The 18,643-nt window shown below is 39.3% G+C and overlaps 1 protein-coding gene across 1 annotated transcript; it reads right to left on the reverse strand.

Moving 5' to 3' along the window:
- Positions 1-219: 219 nt before the first annotated feature.
- On the reverse strand, positions 220-8,477 carry MMP1 (matrix metallopeptidase 1). Its single transcript, XM_003923767.4, has 10 exons — positions 8,293-8,477; positions 7,552-7,796; positions 7,309-7,457; positions 6,959-7,084; positions 6,073-6,228; positions 5,795-5,912; positions 3,222-3,355; positions 1,581-1,743; positions 954-1,057; positions 220-843 (listed from the first exon to the last, which is right to left on the reverse strand). The coding sequence occupies exons 1-10, from the start codon at positions 8,395-8,397 to the stop codon at positions 734-736; spliced, it is 1,410 nt and encodes a 469-aa protein (XP_003923816.1). The 5' UTR covers positions 8,398-8,477; the 3' UTR covers positions 220-733.
- Positions 8,478-18,643: the final 10,166 nt, after the last annotated feature.

The raw sequence follows: 18,643 nt of genomic DNA on the forward strand, positions 1-18,643 counted from the left end.
TTGGAATCCATACATGGGGCAAGGGGAATGAATACCCCCACCCGCAGTTTATATAATATACATTGTATGTAAATAGAGAATATTTGAGTTTTTTGTATATCCGAATTTCCCACATGAATATTTTTTATATTGTCTACTTCCCGTTTCAAATTTGAAAAGCGGTCTTTGTGAGTGTGGCTTTGTCATTAGAAAACAGTAATAAATATCATAGAAAGGGTATAAAACAGTAGAAACAAGGTTGACTTTATTCCAAACATAAAACACTTTATTTTGTGTAAGAAGAGTTATCCCTTTCTCATCCGGGGTGACACCAGTGACTGCACATGTATTCTTTAGCTACTTTTCCTCTGGTGAAGACTCATGTCTCCTGTCTCTCTGTCTTGAATGGATATGTTTGTCACTGAAGGTGCTCTCTGGGATCAATGTCAGAGTTGTGTTCTCTGGAAAAGATCTTTGCAACTCTGGCCCAGTTGAGTCCATAAGCCACAAACTTGACTTTTCTTACTCACCATTTGTGGAACTAAATTATATTAGTACAAAAAGGGCTACATTCTAAATCACAAAAAAATATGCTGAATGAGGTATAAATAAGATTATATTCTGTGTAAAAGTGATTCCAGAGGTTAAAAATGACGGAAAAACAGATAGTTCTTCAAGAAAACAACTTCTCTGGGCTCACATAAAATCATGCCACACAAAATCATGTACTATTTTACATTCAAATTAGTAATGTTCAATTTTTTCTGCAGTTGAACCAGCTGTTAGCTTTCTGGAGAGTTAAAATTCTCTTCGTTTTAGGATCAAATTTGTATTGCCTTGTTCCATGAAAGAAATAAAAAAATCCTAGAAAGAAAACAAAACACAGATATTTTTGGCATTTGCTGTTCCAACTGGCATTTATGATGCTACTGCTATGGCAATGAAATGGAGAAAATATATATATATTTGCTTACCATCTTTCATGAAAACCGCATCAACCTTGTGGCCAATTCCAGGAAAATCATGTGCTATCATTTTGGGATAACCTGCATCCATAGATCGTTTATATTCATCATACCTGGTCAGAAAAATGTTAAGAGTGTCAGACCTTTTGCTAAACATGTAGACTCTCAAAATCATTACAGAAAATACACCTTCAGGAATTTAACCAGAGTATTTCATTTTATAGATCATTTGTAAAATGGGGAGTGGTTGGGGTCAGGTGGAATGTTGGGTGAACTAAAAGGCTTATAAGGCTCCTCTGAAGTCCAACATCGAATTAGCCAGTAGGTTCTACATTATGTCTTATTGAGGTAACATGCTATGGAAGATAAGTTCCTTTTGGCTGAGGTAGCTCAGTTAAGATGAGTGCCCTTAATTCTACATCCTTTTAAAATTCATCCCCATACATTCTCTGGAATGCCAGAACAGGCATTTTGTGATGATTATTGGTCAACAGACTAGATAATAGGCTGGCACCAGCCATTCACAGAAAAGGATGCTTGGCCAGGGCACTTTGAGACTCACTTTGAAATGGTGCAATCTAGAACTTTTTATGTAGAAAGAACTGAGACCCTAACATTTTCTGCACTTAAACTTACCTCCAGTATTTGTTACCAACAAAGAAGTAGGTTTTTCCAGTATTTTCCTCAGAAAGAGCAGCATCAATATGCTTCACAGTTCTAGGGAAGCCAAAGGAGCTGTAGATGTCCTTGGGGTATCCGTACAGCACATTCTGTCCCTGAACAGCCCAGTACTTATTCCCTGCCAGTCAAGAAACAGTGATGAAAACACTTGCCCAAGACTTCCACAGACAGTAAGGTGAATTTCTAGCTAAGTTCTTAGTTTCACATGCTAGCACAGTGCCCTGGCTATAGATTAGAATCATCTAGGGAGATACTTTAAAATACTGATGCCAGGACACTATTCCAGACCAATTAAATGTGTCTATCTTTTGAAGCTTCCTGGGTGATTCTAACCTGTAGCAAGCTTTGAGAATGACTCATTTATGGGGTTGGGGGCTTCTTTCCAAGGTCAGATGTTCAAATGACTAAAGAGTTAGTTATGCCACCTTGGTGATATAAACTTTAGTTCTCCAGGTTTGCTCATGGACTGCAAACATTCAAACCATCTGTATCAAAAGGGTGGAGTGCTGTAGTGATTCACAACCTGTAAGGATTTGCGATTCTGGATTCAAATCACTGCACTTGACTAGAAGACAGTTCCAAATACTTGAATTAATGCTGTGTCTAGATTCTGTGTTTATACTCAGTAAGCCCTTCATCACATAAAGCCGGTCTCTCATACTAAAAGCCAAGATTTCTCTCATTGTGCACATGTGCTATCTACTCCACATGAAAAAGGATTTTATAACTTTCTGTCTCTAATATCCATTTAATTTCATAATTTAAGGCTAGAAATCCTGTTTCAAAGCATCTGGCCCATCTGACCTGGATTTATTCTTTGCCTTGAGTGTATGGCTGAGTCAAATGTTTTACTCATTGTACTACACTAAACACATGTTTGCAAAAATACTTGTCATGACATAGTGTCTTCAAAGCCAGGAACTGGTCTTTGGATTGTTTTTCATTCTTACAGAATCAAAGAAGTTTTTCCCATTCAATTCAGAACTTCTCATAATTTGATGTGCATATGTACTGCCCAGGAAACTTGTTAAAATTCAGATTCTATCAAAGAAGATCTGCAGTGGAAACTGAAATTCTGAATCTGTAATAGACTGTCAGGTGATGCCAATGCTGCTGGTCTGAGGATCACACCCACAGCAGGTCTGCAGCAACTCTTATCTGGCTGCTTAGTGGAGACCTCCCCCATTCTCAAGAGGGTAGTCTGTATTAAAATAAAGTCTAGGAAATCATACAGACAAAATCTTTCTGTTCCATCCTCTGTAGGATTGGTACAAGTCTCGATTTTTACTTTGAGTATTCCCAGGAATATGGAGGGGGTTTTAAATACATAGTTTGTGCAGAAAACATTTTCGGAAATCTAGATTCATTAAAAAGGTGAGAATATTCTATCTCCAGTCATTTGCCTTTTGTTTAAAATGACTCCAAACTGTACTATGCGCTGTTTAGTTAAGTTGATGGACTTTCATTGATTTGGTTGGTGAGACTGACATTTTCAATAGTCCCTGGAGAGAATATAGCTAGTACTCTTATATCTCAGTCCAAAAGGGAATAAAAAATTAATTTGTAAAAACAGTGAAAAATAAATAGAAGGATTACCTTTGAAAAACCGGACTTCATCTCTGTCGGCAAATTCATAAGCAGCTTCAAGCCCATTTGGCAGTTGTGGCCAGAAAACAGAAATGAAATTGAGCTCAACTTCTGGGTAGAAGGGATTTGTGCGCATATAGAATCTGATTCAAAAAAAAGAGAGAAAGGTTTCCATCTAATGTCTGGTAATCTCTGGCAGACATCCAGCTCCTTCTTGTTGCTGACACTAGTGGTGTGCTGGTAAATGTTTAACATTCAGCTCTCCAAAGGAGGGTTGGTTTATAGAATTTGCTTATTTCCCTCGGTTAAAATACTCCCATTATGATGAATTTAAAGAGTCTCAGTGGAGCACCATTGTACAGCATACAAATAAAACAGGCATATGTAACTTTAAGAACATAAATAAGTAGAAAAATGCAGTAAAAATTATGACAAAGTAATGAGTTTTGATTATTTTTATTACCTTTATTTTAATGTAACTTAATTTTGTTTATATAGTTTAAGTTTTATCTGTTTATTATTTATTTAATTAATTTATTTTTGAGACAGAGGCTCACTCTGTTGCCCAGGCTAGAGTTCAGTGGTGCAATCTTGTCTCACTGCAACCTCTTCTTCCCAGGTCCAAGGATTCTCCTGCCTCAGCCTCCCAAGCAGCTGAGATTACAGATGCAGGCCAACATGCCCATTTTTGTACTTTTTGTACTTTTAGTAGAGATAGGGTTTCACTATGTTGACCAGGCTGGTCTTGAACTCCTGACCTCAAATGATTTCCCTGCCTCAGCCTCCCAAAGTGCTGGGATTGCAAGTGTGAGACACTGCACCTCATCTATAATATAATTTTTAATAATGGCTATGGTTCACAGCTAACTTGCAAAATTCTTCAAAATTTAACAGTTGGCCTTGGTGAGCCATTAGGAGTCAGCTGTGCACATTACCAGCTGGACCATGTCTCTAATATCCTATATTTAGTGAGTAGTTACAGCACACCAGGCCCGCTCCTTACATCAGACCTTATCACAAGGACACTACAAGAAAGTATTTGAGGATGAGAAACTGAGGTCAGGGAGCCTAAGGGAGGTGTCTAAGGTCACCCAGCTAGTAAGAGGCTAAGGTTGATTTAAACTCAGCTCTGGCAACCACTCCCTTTGTTGTCCCTAGGTCAGTAGTACTTATACAAAGTGGATTATAGAGCTTATAGGGACTAGGGTAACAGCCCAGAATAAACTGTCATGAGGGCTGACACAGAAGAGTTCTCCAGATTCCAGGCCACAGGGAAGCCTGTGTGTGACCTTGGCCATCAGGAACCTGACTTCTAGGTCCAGTCCTGCCTCTGCCTGGCTGTGATGCCTTGGGCAAATCAGTTACTATCTCTATCTCTAGCCTTTTATGTCTCTCCGATGTGGCATCATTTAAATGATCTCTGTATCCTTTCAATTCTGGCAAATCCTGAAATTGATCCTGTTTCTTGTAGTAATATTTGGTTTGATAGGTGTGTCCTGCTGTTCTGAGAGGTTTCCTTTAAAACCACGTGTTTTCTTAACTTGCTCTAGCATTGAACCACACCCTGTATAGTTTACATCCAGCCTTATCTTTTAAGCTTAAAAGTAAAGAGAGGGCAGAAACAATTATGAGCCAGTGCCCTGAATTCTGGGATAGATGCGATCACAGAGTAGTAAAGCAGCGCCACAGCACTCTGAGAGGCTGAAGAGAACGAACCTTTCACATCACCCTGACTTTCTATGTGCTGATCTTTCTGTAGACTGCATCATTCACCAAATGCAATGTGTAATAATACAACAAAGGAGTGTGTTATTATTTTGCCTGATCTTTTAGGAATCACTATGGTACAGAGAGGAGGCCTGCTCCTTGCATGTGAGATGATCCCAATCTTTTTGAGTCCACACGCTGCAGAGGGAGTTTTAGGATTCTCCTTTAAAGAGGAAAGCACCATGTTGTGGCTGCCCCTATCTGTCTGAGCAGGGATTTTATCAGTTCTTGGGAACTTTTCCAGCATTTGGTTCCCTCCCTTCTCTTCTCTGTGTCTCCAGGGGGCAGCAGAGACCCTTCATGATCTTAGACTTTGGGAGGGTCATTTTTCCAGGATGGCAGGAGTGATGATTAAAGAATGGCCATGCAACATCTTCATCAGTAAGATGTTGCTATGGAAAGGACCACTTTCTCCTAAGAAAGTCCTATGAGACTCATCACCATAAAGAGTGGCATAATGAAAAGAGACCTGAAGTAGGAGACAGAAGACTAATAACTGCTGTGCTACCGATGAGCTCTGTGGCCCCAAAAGATCTCTTTCCATCTCTCTGACTTAATTTTCTGATCTATAAAATGGGATTATACATACTGTTTTTCTAAAGCAATTATATTTTCTGAGAGTCAGATAACCTAATACATGTGGAAAAACAAAGTTGTTACAAGTACATTCTGTTGTACAAATGCGTGCAGTTGCTACCATATAATTATAGATGCAAATAAGTGTGAAATAAGTAACACATGAAGCATAATAGTTAACTATAGTAGTGAATGTTGTTATTATTTCAAATGCAGATCACAAAGAACTGACGTCTTACCTGTCTTTAAAGAACATCACTTCTCCCCGAATCGTAGTTATAGCATCAAATGTTAGCTTGCTGTCACACACTTGTGGGGTTTGTGGGCCTGTGGGCTGGACAGGATTTGGGGACGGTCCTAAGGAAAATAAAATACCTGGAGTTAGTTTTGCCTAGTATTAGAAAACTGCATAAACAATGAGGACAGCTTCTTCAAGGATATTGTTAATGGCTGTTTTGTTTCAAGTAGGTATAAAGATCACCAGGCCCTTGTCCATAATGTTTTTCTCCATACTCACCATATATGGCTTGGATGCCATCAATGTCATCCTGAGCCAGCTGAACATCACCACTGAAGGTGTAGCTGGGGAACATCAAAGCTCCAATGTCAGTAGAATGAGAGAGTCCGAGGGAATGGCCGAGTTCATGAGCCGCAACACGGTATAAGTTGTACTCTAAAAAAAGTCAATACATCCATTTTAACTATTTGAAATGTATTCCTTTTTGAGGCATTTAACTAACAAGTAATTTACAACTACAAGGATGAATGTTCCTATTTTCTCAGCGACTTTTTGAAATATATGTGTATATATATTTTTTCCAAAGGCAGAAGTCATGCGTTTATTAACAATGAAGATATATATTAAAACCTAAACTCTATGATTACACTGTTACAAGTAAAAGACAAACTCAGCTAACCGAAAGCCTACCACAGATTAGTCAACCTTACCGATGATTAAATGACACATATTAGTTCACAGAGAAGCAATAAAGTTCTATTAACATTTAATATTTTTCTTATTTATAAAACTGATAAATGTTGACTGCTGGAAATTTTGGAAAACACAAAAACTTTCCTTTCTTTAATTTCTGCATAAGTTTATGACCACTATTAAATTTTGCTGTTTTCTTCTAATGAAAAAGATTCAGTGGCGATGCCAAGTAAAACATCAATGTTTTCAACATTTTCTTAATAAAAATTTTAGAGTGGCCTACTTGTCACTGCTAAGATATTCTTAGCTAGCAGACATGACCTCTCAGTTTTCTAAGTGTATCACTAATTTTCTGAGTGGTAATAGAAAAATAAATACTTATATGAATGCATTATTTCAACTAAATCAACCAATATTACAGTGAAACATGAAGGGGTGGGAGAATTGAGAGAAACAAATTTGATTGGCTTACCTCTGAAATTGTTGGTCCACGTTTCATCTTCATCAAAATGAGCATCCCCTCCAATACCTGGGCCTGGTTGAAAAGCATGAGCAAGATTTCCTCCAGGTCCATCAAAGGGAGAATTGTCCTGATGATCTAAAAGAAACAGAATTCAATTGAGGGTCTCTGTGGTTCTTATGTAGGCTAAGCAAGAAGGGCAAGCATTAGTTTTGTTAAGGGACCAATAGACTTCATCAAATGTGATGCAGTTTCTCTCTGTGAGCCCATAAAATCAACATTTCTTTTAAACAAGCAACTCCAGTTGCAAAGCTATGAGTTTAGGGACAAGGTGAGGTTAAGATGCTACAAAAAGAACTTACCTCCCCTGACAAAAGATATCATTATGTCTGCTTGACCCTTAGGGACCTTGGTGAATGTCAGAGGTGTGACATTACTCCAGAGTTGAAAGGCTTTCTCAATGGCATGGTCCACATCTGCTCTTCGCAAATCTGGAGTGTAATTTTCAATCCTTAGAATGAAATAAAATAGAGACATGTTGAACATGGCTTCTTAACCACTGTCATGGGAAATAGCTCTCTCACTCTGGCCCTCAGTCTGGCTACCTGTAGGTCAGATGTGTTTTCTCCCAGCGAGGGTTCCCCTCAGTGAGGACAAACCGAGCCACATCAGGCACTCCACATCTGGCCTGCTTCATCACGTTCAGGGTTTCAGCATCTGGTTTCCCCGTCACTTTCAGCCCAAAGAATTCCTGCATTTGCTTCAATTTTTCAACCACTGGGCCACTGTTTCTCTGCTTTTCAACTTGCTTGCCATCGTTCTTCAGGTCGTAGTATTGTTCCAGGTATTTCTGGCAAAAGAAAATTATCAAAACAATGCATGGGAAATCTTTCTCATTATTCTAAAAACTGATGGCATTAAGTTTTAGCCAAGACAGAGAACTGCTTTTAAAGCTTGTGTTTACGTTTCACAATTGCTTTTATGCTTATCTTTGGTGAGAAATAAAATTTATCCTTATCTTTCGTGAGAGTAGAAATGCCCCTCTATTAGGTACTGTGAACTATGAACTTCATAGTACAGCAAGTTTTGTAGAGAAAGATTTCCATACTGTGGCAAGTCTAAAATTTGTAAGAGAGGTTTCAATACCATTTCTTTAGTTCCCTCTCACCTCCAACTGGAAAAGGAGAGCCTATGCATGGCTAGATATATTTTTGTGGGAGCGTGGTGTTTCTACCAAAATAAAATTGTCTTTATAGGTAATCCAACCTTAAAAAACTTCATTTCATTTCTGTGGAAATACACAAACTAAAGATTTGCATTACTGTCATTTGCAATGCAGCATTTACCTGCACTATCTCCACATCTTGCTCTTGTGTTTCCAGAGTTGCTGGGAAGCCATGAGACACCACACTCCAGAACAGCAGCAGCAGCAGCGGAGGATAGCTGTGCATGTTGGCCTTTGTCTCCCTTCTCAGTGCAAGGCAAGTGATGGATTCTCAGCTCCCTACTGCTTCAATATCACAGCTAGGAAGCTCCCTCTGTATATATAGAGTCCTTGCCCTTCTAGAAAGCCAAAGGCTGTCTGACTCATGTTTTATTAACATCCTCTTGATTACCTATGAATAGATTAAGCAATCATTAGAAATAGTGACTCCTAGCAGATTGTTTGGAATCGCTTGGTGTTGCAACATCATGATTAATTTCAAACAAGACGTGTGTGAAGGAGACACACTCCGCCATGTAAACAGTGGTTTTCTCCAGTTCATTTCTCTCAGACTTGAGAAAGGCTCTTGTTATATACACAGGTCAAAAAGTACTTTAGGGGCTTTTTGAAAAAGACTTGATTCTGATGGTCATAAAGTGCTGCAGGTTTCTCCACACACCTTGCTCCCAGGACAGAGGGCGGAATTACTAACACTGTGCACCTTATGGCTGTTCAGCACCCGTACTGACTGAAGTTCAGCTCCCCCAGCACTCACTTTATGGTGACTCTCTGGGGTTCTCTGAGGTTCCCTTCTGCTTTGGTTAAGCTGCCTGGTACCCTATTGCAATAGCGCCACGGCTTCCCTTAATCTTTATCAGAGCCAGGTGTGGTGGCTCAAGCCTGTAATCTCAGAATTTTGGGAGGCAGAGCCAGGGGAATTACTTGAGCCCAGGAGTTCAAGATCAGCCTGGGCAATATGGTGAAACCCCATCTCTACCAAAAAAATTTTTTTTAATTACCCAAGCATGGAGGCATGTACCTGTAGTCCCAGCCACTGAAGAGGCTGAGGTGGGTGGATCACTTGAGCCTGGGAGGTTGAGGTTGCAGTGAGCTGTGATCATGCCACTGCACTCCAGCCTAGGCAACAGAGTAAGATTTTGTCTAAAATAAAATTTAAAACAATTTACTCAGGTCTAGGATTTAAGAGCCTTACCTGAGAAGAAACCTCATCCACAAGAGTATGAGATAACTCTCCACCCTGTGTAGACCTTGCCCATCATCATCATGGGAGAAATAGGATCCTTCCCTGAAACCTGTCCGAATGTACCAGATGATGAAAAGGCTGGAAAGAGCTGGGTGTGACTCTGGGGTCTTATTTTTTTTTTTTTGGAGTTTTAAAATTTCTTTTTTTTTTTTCTTTTTTATTGCATTTTAGGTTTTGGGGTACATGTGAAGAACATGCAAGATTGTTGCATAGTTGCACACATGGCAGTGTGGTTTGCTGTCTTCCGTCCCCTCACCTGTATCTGTCATTTCTCCCCATGTTATTCAAAACCACATTGAGATACCATCTCACACCAGTTAGAATGGTGATCATTAAAAAATCTGGGGCCGGGCGTGGTGGCTCAAGCCTGTAATCCCAGCACTTTGGGAGGCCGAGGCGGGTGGATCACGAGGTCAAGAGATCGAGACCATCCTGGTCAACATGGTGAAACCCCGTCTCTACTAAAAATACTAAAAATTAGCTGGGCATGGTGGCGTGTGCCTGTAATCCCAGCCACTCAGGAGGCTGAGGCAGGAGAATTGCCTGAACCCAGGAGGCGGAGGTTGCGGTGAGCCGAGATCGCGCCATTGCACTCCAGCCTGGGTAACAAGAGCGAAACTCCGTCTCAAAAAAAAAAAAAAAAAAAAAAAATCTGGAAACAACAGATGCTGGAGAAGATGTGGAGAAATAGGAACACTTTTACACTGTTGGTGGGAATGTAAATTAATTCAACCATTGTGGAAGACAGTGTGGTGATTCCTCAAGGACCTAAAAATAGAAATCCCATTTGACCCAGCAATCCCATTACTGGGTATATATCCAAAGGATTATAAATCATTCTACTATAAGGACACATGCACACGAATGTTCATTGCAGCACTGTTTACAATAGCAAAGACCTGGAACCAACCCAAATGCCCAACGATGATAGACTGGATAGGGAAAATGTGGTACATATACACCATGGAATATTACGCAGCCATCAAAAATGATGGGGTCTTATTTTTAATCATACTTGTTGCCCTTAATATGAGTACATCTTTACTCATTGGTGCTAGGCAGCATTTATTTCATGTATGCATTCGTTCATATATTTATGCATTCCTCCATTCAAAAGATTTTAATCAGCATCTCCTGCCCATTAAAATAAATATAAAGCTATGTAATGAAAGAGGTATATTCAGGTATTTTGTTCCACATTAAATTGTCTTGGGTACTACCTGCTATCTGCAGCACTTGGTGAGAAAAGCTGGTCTATCTCTGTAGCTCCTCTACTCATGCCCTACTCTCCTTCCTTGGAAGCATTTACCGGAAACATGCAGTGGAGAAACACTGACCTCTGTTTTATCACTTCAGCACCTTATGATGTTTCCCACCTTTTCCACTGTATTAGATTTGCTTTTCAAGACTTTTCTCACCTTATGGATTCCTGTTTCCTTGCCACACCAAGACTGATATCTCGCTCATAAACAATACTTCTGTATATCGTGGATTGTTTTGAAATACATCATATCTTCTCTAATCATTTAACACAACTTCCTCATCTAAGTGGAGTAATATGTGAGTTCAAGAGGGTAAGAGGAATTAGAAGAAATTCTCATGAAAATGAAATCCTCTCCTTCTCACAGGCATCAGAGGGAGGGTAGGGCAGAGACCAAAGAACACTTGCGACTGAAGTGACTCCAGCACAGACAAGGAAAATAGTGAAAGGGGTTTTTCATATTAGAGGGTGAAGATAGGCTATGTTTTAAAAGTCAAGGAGTGGCAGATATACTCGATTGTGAGGGAGTCTGGTCAGTGTGAAGAGGTAACCGCCCCCCACCACTCCCAGCTCCACCGAGATCTGGGAAACAAGGGTCAGTTAATAGGTTAACTCAAGAAAGCAGCATCATAACCATCTACGATTAGACAGGAAATTGCATAAGACGTCACCCTAGGAGATTCTCATACACTGTCCCATCTGGCAAGAATCTACACATGCTACAGTTTAGAAGTTTTCAAACTTTTATAAACTTCTGTATCCTTTTCTTAAACAAAATCCCTTTTGGAAAGCCAATTTGAAAACTAGATGAAAGCAGAAGTTCTCTGGTGGAAGTTGGAAATAGAGCCCCGGAGTTCCCCACAACCCTCCACATCATACCTGCTTTATCCTCCCTTCTATAGCAAAGCTCCCCCAGGCTGAGTCCAGAGCTCTTATGCCAAAAGCTCACGGTGTTTCACTAAATGTCAGAGTTGCTGACATAGATTGGAAACTGATTGCTTGAAACAGCTTTTCGTTAAGTTTTTTTCCTAAAAAAACAAAAAAGAAAAATTAAATTTTGGTTAAGCAGCCAGCCTCGATTCACACAGCCCTGAATCTTGAAATTTCCAGTTAGGTCTTCACGGAAGATCTTCTAATACAACATATGTAACTTTGGGGCTGGTACTAGCCTGTGATTTATTTGAGAGTAAAAAATGAATCAAAAATTTGGAACAGAAAGCTGGGGATTAAATCCTAGCAATGCCTAGACTTAGCATAGTTTCCAAGAAGCTCAAAACATGTTAAATTTGTATTTGCTCTTCACATCCAGATTATTTGTTTTCTCTGGGAGCATCTCCTTCCCCCATAATTCTCTTTTGATTGCAGTTTTCTTAAGTTATCCTCCTATCCCTTATGACAAGCTAAAAAGGGCTCTCGTGAGTGTGGCTGTGTCAGCTGACTCCGGACTGTTTCCAGGAAGGCAAATTATTTCCATTGTTTTCTTGGTTGCTTCATGCTGGCTGTTTTGTGAAAGGCCTCAAACATATTTGTATTTTTCCATATTTATTTAACTTAGTCTTAAAATTTTAATCTTCATTTTTTTTTATGCTTGGAAATTTAGCATTTTTAATTTTGTAACTCCATTTGAATGTCAGAATTTTTTTTCTATTTTTTTTGACCTACAAGTCTTGAAACGGTCTTTAGCCAGAGACGTTAAATGTTTAATGCTGTTTCGTTTGGAGAGTTACAAGTGGGAAAAATTTGCCCCACCGTCTATATTCTCCCTACATATGGCCATGCAGTAGCTTTATGGATAACCATTGACCAGACACTTAACAGACACAACACTTGGTACACACCGATTCCATTAGTCCTTGTGGTTACCTTCCTGGTAGAAATGATTGATCAATCAACCTTGAGTCCCAGGTCACACAGCAGAGTGGTAGTCACGTGTTGAACACCCAGGTCTGTGCCACTCCAGTCCAGACATGGTACATAAACATACACATTCTGGGTATAGAAATCTTGCTTCCCTAACAGAGAGAAAGTGTCTAGAGACACTAGGACTGTCACATTAACTCCCTCATGTCCACAATAATGTCTCCATGCCACCACCCTGTCCCTCAGGCCTGAAAGAATCTTCCCCTTCAAGCTGCCATTCAATCTCCCTTATTTCCCTTACCAACCTTTTTGAATTTGTAGTTTATACTACCTCAACTTAGTAGGTATCTGCAAATGATCGTTACATGATGAGTTAACAAATGAATAGATCAATGAAGAAATAGATACTTAAATGACACTTAAATAAAGGGTCTATTTCTCATTAGGCTGAGTCTTATGCCCATAGATAGGATTTTGTCTTTTACTCTCCCAAGACTAAAGTTTTTTAAATTACCACGGGAAGAATTTGGATATATTAACTGACTGGAGATTCAATTAACTAATTTATTTATTTAGAGACAAGGTCTCCCTCTGTTGGCTCAGGCTGGAATGTAGGCACCTCAAACTCCTGGGTTCAAGCAATCCTCCTATCTCAGCCTCCTAAGTAGCTAGAACTATTGATGTATACCACCATGCCCCACTAATTTTTTTTTTTTTTTTTTTTTTTTTTGGTAGAGATGAGGTCTCACTATGTTGGCCAGGCTAGTCTCAAACTCCTGGCCTCAAGTAATTTTCCCACCTCAGCCTCTCAAAATGTTGGGATTATAGGCATGAGTCACCACATCCAGCCTTACTGGAGATTTTATATGAAGCATAGCACACTTATTTCTGGTGATTTGCATGCCAATGCCATGCTATAAGCATTTAGTATCTGATTATTTTGAGCACTTTATTAATTTGTTTGCCAATAATATTTTCTCATCTGTATAATTTATTAAGCACTGTGAAAAATGCTTATAGTTAGCATGTTCGTGAAAGAGAGTTTTGCAGCTGTAGCTCCTTTTTAAGGAAATTCAAACCAAGAGCCTTACTGGGAATGAGTGCTACTCGTACTACAGCTCAGTTCAGCCTTGTCAAAACCATCCTTTCTCAGCCCTTACATCTGTGAATATGAATTTGAGATGGATTTGAAATATGTGAGGCAGCTTCCTGTGAGATTTTGGTCATGTGCCCAGACTATGACTTGCTTGTTTGGAGTCTCTGACGTATACACATGTGTGGCCTGGAGAGCTTTTAGTCTATGATTCAGAATTCAAACTCTATTCCATTGTTGCAGAATTTTTTTGTTTTTTACAAAGTGAAATGTTCTCTAAGCCTACTACCCAGTTATTTTTAATTACTCTTAGTTACTCATGCCTCAACTATAATTCTTTCTTTATTTTTATTATTATTTTTTTGAGACAGGGTCTTGCTCTGTTGCCCAGGCTGGAATGCATGACCACAGCTCATTGAAGCCCCACCTCCTGGGCTCAAGTGATCCTACCACATCAGCCTTTCAAGTAGCTGGGACTATAGCTCTCATACAGCAACTTGGGGACTACAGGTGTACGCCACCACACTCAGCTAATTATTATTATTTTTTGGTAGAGACAGGGTCTTGCTATATTGTTCATGTTGGTCTCAAACTCCTAGCCTCAAGTGATCTTCCCACATCAGCCTCCTAAAGTTATGATTATTCATGATGACTGGGCTGGTCAGCTGGCTTTCCTCGAATCAGTCAATTCTCTCTCTCTCTTTTTTTTTTCTATTGAGACAGAGTCTCACTCTTTCACCCAGGCTAGAGGGCAGTGGCATGATCTAGGCCGACTGCAACCTCCGCTTCCTGGGTTCAAGCAATTCTCCTGCCTCAGCCTCCCAAGTGGCTGGGATTATAGGCGTATACTACCATGCCTGGCTAAGAATCAGTCAATTCTTATGAATTCTCAGTGAAAGAAATCACATTTAACCTTTACTGGGCTCTCTATACCTTCAATATACAAAACTATTTATCTTCACAATAATCCTGTGGAATAGTTAGGGTGGATACTATTACTTCTGTTTCATAGGTGAAGAAGCTGTGACAACTTTCCATGATTAAGGCTTTGTCCAAGATGGTTCCTTTAGCAAGTAGTATAGACAGAAACTTGAAAAAGGTCTTTGGCTGCAAAACCAGGTAATTCAGCTCTTAATACAAAAGATTAATCCCGGCAGACATCTTTTTATACTTGATATTGGGATGCATTTTTTAGTTCTAATAGATATTATTAATGAAACCACCAATAAGACTGAACAGTCCCTTTTTGCTTAAACTGACATCTTCACCTGTGAATTCTACCCTTCTCTCTCAAGGGTGTTTTTTGCCCTTGGTGCAGATTCTTTCCATCATCCTGTGAACATGGCTGCTCTGTGAAATACATGAAGGAGCACAACCCTAACAACTGTTGCAACCCATAACTCCTTGGGCATCACTTTTCTTTTTGTCATCAGCCTTATTGCTTAACTTTAATCTTGATCTTGACCTCACCCCCTTGTAGTACATTTTCAGACATTATTATTAACACCCACCATTTAAAAAAAAGTCAAATGACTTTCCTTCAGTCCACATTTTCATCAATCCTTTTTAGCATTCACTGCTCAGTCTTGGTAACCCTCTTGCCTTAGTTTCGGAGTTTCTGACATTTATTTTTCTCCTTATACCTTTCTGATTATTTCCATTCCTTTGCTGACATCTCCTTCCTTCCTTTTCTCCTAAATCTAGCCATTCACCAACGTTCTGTTTTGAATCTTCATTTTAAATCTCTGACCAATTTCTCCAGGACAGTCTCATCTATTCCCATAACTTCACCTAACATCCCCACAAAAATTCCTTCCTAAACTCAGGCCCTAATATTTTCCTGAACTCCTGTCTCATAGTTTCTACTGCCACCAGGACACTTCCATCTGGATATATCTGGTTTCATTTTCATTTAAGACAAGACTCCTACTCCCCACTTTTCTACTCCTTACTTAGCGTAGCTTGCTAAATCACAGACCTGGGTTCAAATGTCAGCTCTGCCAGTTACTAGCTAAATGATCAATTATTCAATTTTGTTTTCTCATCTAAAAAATGGAAATAATTTTAGCGCCTGCCTTAGATGGTTGTTTGGAGACTAAAATAAGATAATATATGTAAAATATATTAGCACAATGACTGGCACACAGTGAACACACACAAAAAATTTGCAATTATTTGTGTGAATAAAATGCTTCAGCCATGTCCGTTGTATAGCATGGTAAAAGGAACAGTCAGCAGAGTAAACAGACAATCCACAGAGTGGGAGAAAATCTTCACAATCTATATATCTGACAAAGGACTAATATCCAGAATCTACAATGAACTCAGATAAGTTATCAAGAAAAAAACCCAATGTTATAAAAAAAGTGGGCTAAAGACATGAACAGACCATTCTCAAAAAAGATGTACAAATGGACAACAAACATATGAAAATATGCTCAACATCACTTATGATCAGGGAAATGCAAATCAAAATGATAATTCAATACCACCTTACTCCTGCAAGAATGGCCGTAATAAAAAAATCAAAAAAACAGTAGATGTTGGCATGGATGTGGTGAACAGGGAACATGTCAACACTGCTGGTGGGAATGTAAACTAGTACAACCCTATGGAATGTGGAGGTTCCTTAAAGAACTGAAAGTAGAACTGCCATTTGATCCAGCAATGTCCCACTAGTGGATGTCTACCCAGAGGAAAAGAAGTTATGTGAAAAAGATTCTTGCACAGGCATGTTTATAGTAGCACAGTTAGCAATTGCAAAAACATGGAACCAACCCAAATGCCCATCAACCTATGAGAATATATATATATAGTCAGTGAAGTAGCATTTAGACTGTGCCTTGAAGAATGGGTAGAATTATATTAAGTAGAAATGGAGGAGAACAAAAATCATAAAAAAGGAGAACAGGGGCAAGGTACATTTGGGAAACAGTGTAATTCATTTTGTTTGCATGGGGATAGGATGAGTGTGAAGCTGGACTGGTAAGTTATTTTCAGACCTGAGCATGGAAGGTCTTAAGTTAATATCTGTTTTGCTTTAATTTTTTAAAAAATTTCTATAGGTTATTGGGGGAAGAAGTAGTGTTTGTTTACATGCATAAGTTCTTTAGTGGTGATTTGTGAGATTTACCCGAGCAGTATTTACTCGGTTAGTAGTCTTTTATCCCTCACCCCCTACCCACCCTTTCCTCCTAAATCCCCAGAGTCCATTGTGCCATTCTTCTACCTTTGCATCCTCACAGCTTAGCTCCCACTTATGAGTGGGAACATAAGGATGTCTAGTTTTCCATTCCTGAGTTACTTCACTTGAATAACAGTCTCTAATCTCACCCAGGTTGCTGCAAATGCCATTAATTCATTTCTTTTTCAGAAATTCATTCTATTTCAGAAAGGAGACCAAATTACCTACTCTTTGAATTGTCTCATTTAAAAAAAATCCTAGAGGTCAATTGAAAAGGAAATCAACTTCTGCTTTCCTATTTCATATTAATGGTCCTTGAATTTAGGGTAATATAATAGTACTATTTTCCATATAAATCATGACATGCAATGAAAAGAGTTTCTGACACAGAATAGCAGAATACATACCAAATAAGAGTTACCTTTATTAGTTTTATTTTTGTGTGTACTTTCCCAAACTAAATTCAATGTCAGGTAAAATGCAGAGATAGCCTCAGCCTGTCACCCCGCAAATGGGGCTCTGTGGGTTCTGGGTTCTGCAGTGAAGCTGGTAAAAGACAGGGCCCTACCTTTAGGCACAGCCTAGTTCTCCTCTCCGGTCTTGGGAAAGAAAACTAGGTTTCCAGGCCACACAGTTTTCAAAAATAGAATGCCTACGGTGGAGTGAACGGATGTATATAGATAGAACACATGGGACAAAATAGATTTTACAGAAATCTTCCCTGAGAGTTATAGCCAGAACCCCTCAGAAAACTCTATCTTAAAAGCTACACAACTAGAACTTTCTGTTCGTTTTCTTCCCTAGCTTTAAGGCTCAGCTTGAGGTCAAAGACCCTCATCAGGTTCTCCAGTGTCTTCTGTTACTGAGCTCTCCCAGGGCGCCACTGTCGACGTTGTAAGAGCAAATCTACCTACTCATTTACATGGAAGGTTAAAGCAGTCTTTCTATAAAAAGGTACCAATGCATGCTACATATTTTACTTACACACAGTTGGATCTTTATGACTCAATATCTGTAAATATACCTGTCTACATGACTATACATATATGTGTACTTAACACAGTCTCAGAAGAAGAATATATACATATAATTCTATAGACAGAGTATGTCATTGGATAATATATTGAGATATAAAATTATATTTTCCTCCATAGTTTTCCCTGACTTTGCCAAGAACTGTGTACCTCCTAATCTCAGAGGTGTCTTCAGGACTTCAACTGAAACCTACATGAAGGCATTATCTCTTTCCAACTTTTGGAAAAAGCCTGAGCTCATAGGAAGAGATTATGTCAGGTGTCTTCAACTAAGAGGGGAAAGAAGAAAGGTTTTGAGAAGGCATGAGAGAGAGAGAAGTTTCCTTAAACTGGAAAGAGAAACGTATGTGCTGTTTCCACGAGGCATAACAACCCATGCTCTACTTCTAGCTCCTTGGAAACTCCTGGGGTAGTTTTGTGAGATTGGCCTAGGGAGGCAGGATCCCCTAGATCTGGATTCTTAGTGTGTGTGAATGAGGAAAATAAGAAACTCAGACCCTGCCTTCTCCAAAACTCCAGCAGGTGGCAGAATGGAAATTTAAACCCAGGGCTGATTCCAAAGTCAATGCACATTCCAATGTCGGTGCTTTGTGCACAAAATAGCGGCTTTTTAGTTGCAGTCAGTGAAGGTAGTTATCTCGTATGTGGAAGGGGGATGTGTAGGGGATGTATATTTCAAGTATTCTCCAAAGGATGAGGTAGACAAAGTGCAGAATTAAATGATACAGGTTTGAATCACAGCTGAGCAACCTTGGATGTTATCTGCAAAACGGAAATAATAATACTTACACACTTTT

Source organism: Saimiri boliviensis, chromosome 6, assembly GCF_048565385.1.
Source record: "Saimiri boliviensis isolate mSaiBol1 chromosome 6, mSaiBol1.pri, whole genome shotgun sequence".
Taxonomy (NCBI): Eukaryota; Metazoa; Chordata; class Mammalia; order Primates; family Cebidae; genus Saimiri; species Saimiri boliviensis.

Coding starts and splice junctions, on each gene's coding strand:
- MMP1 (XM_003923767.4), bottom strand. CDS start 8,397: ATGCACAGCTATCCTCCGCTGCTGCTGCTGCTGTTCTGGAGTGTGGTG. Junction 7,085..7,308: donor GATATCTTTTGTCAGGGGAG/GTAAGTTCTTTT, acceptor TGTTTCTTTTAG/ATCATCAGGACAATTCTCCC. Junction 844..953: donor TGCGGTTTTCATGAAAGATG/GTAAGCAAATAT, acceptor TTTTCTTTCTAG/GATTTTTTTATTTCTTTCAT.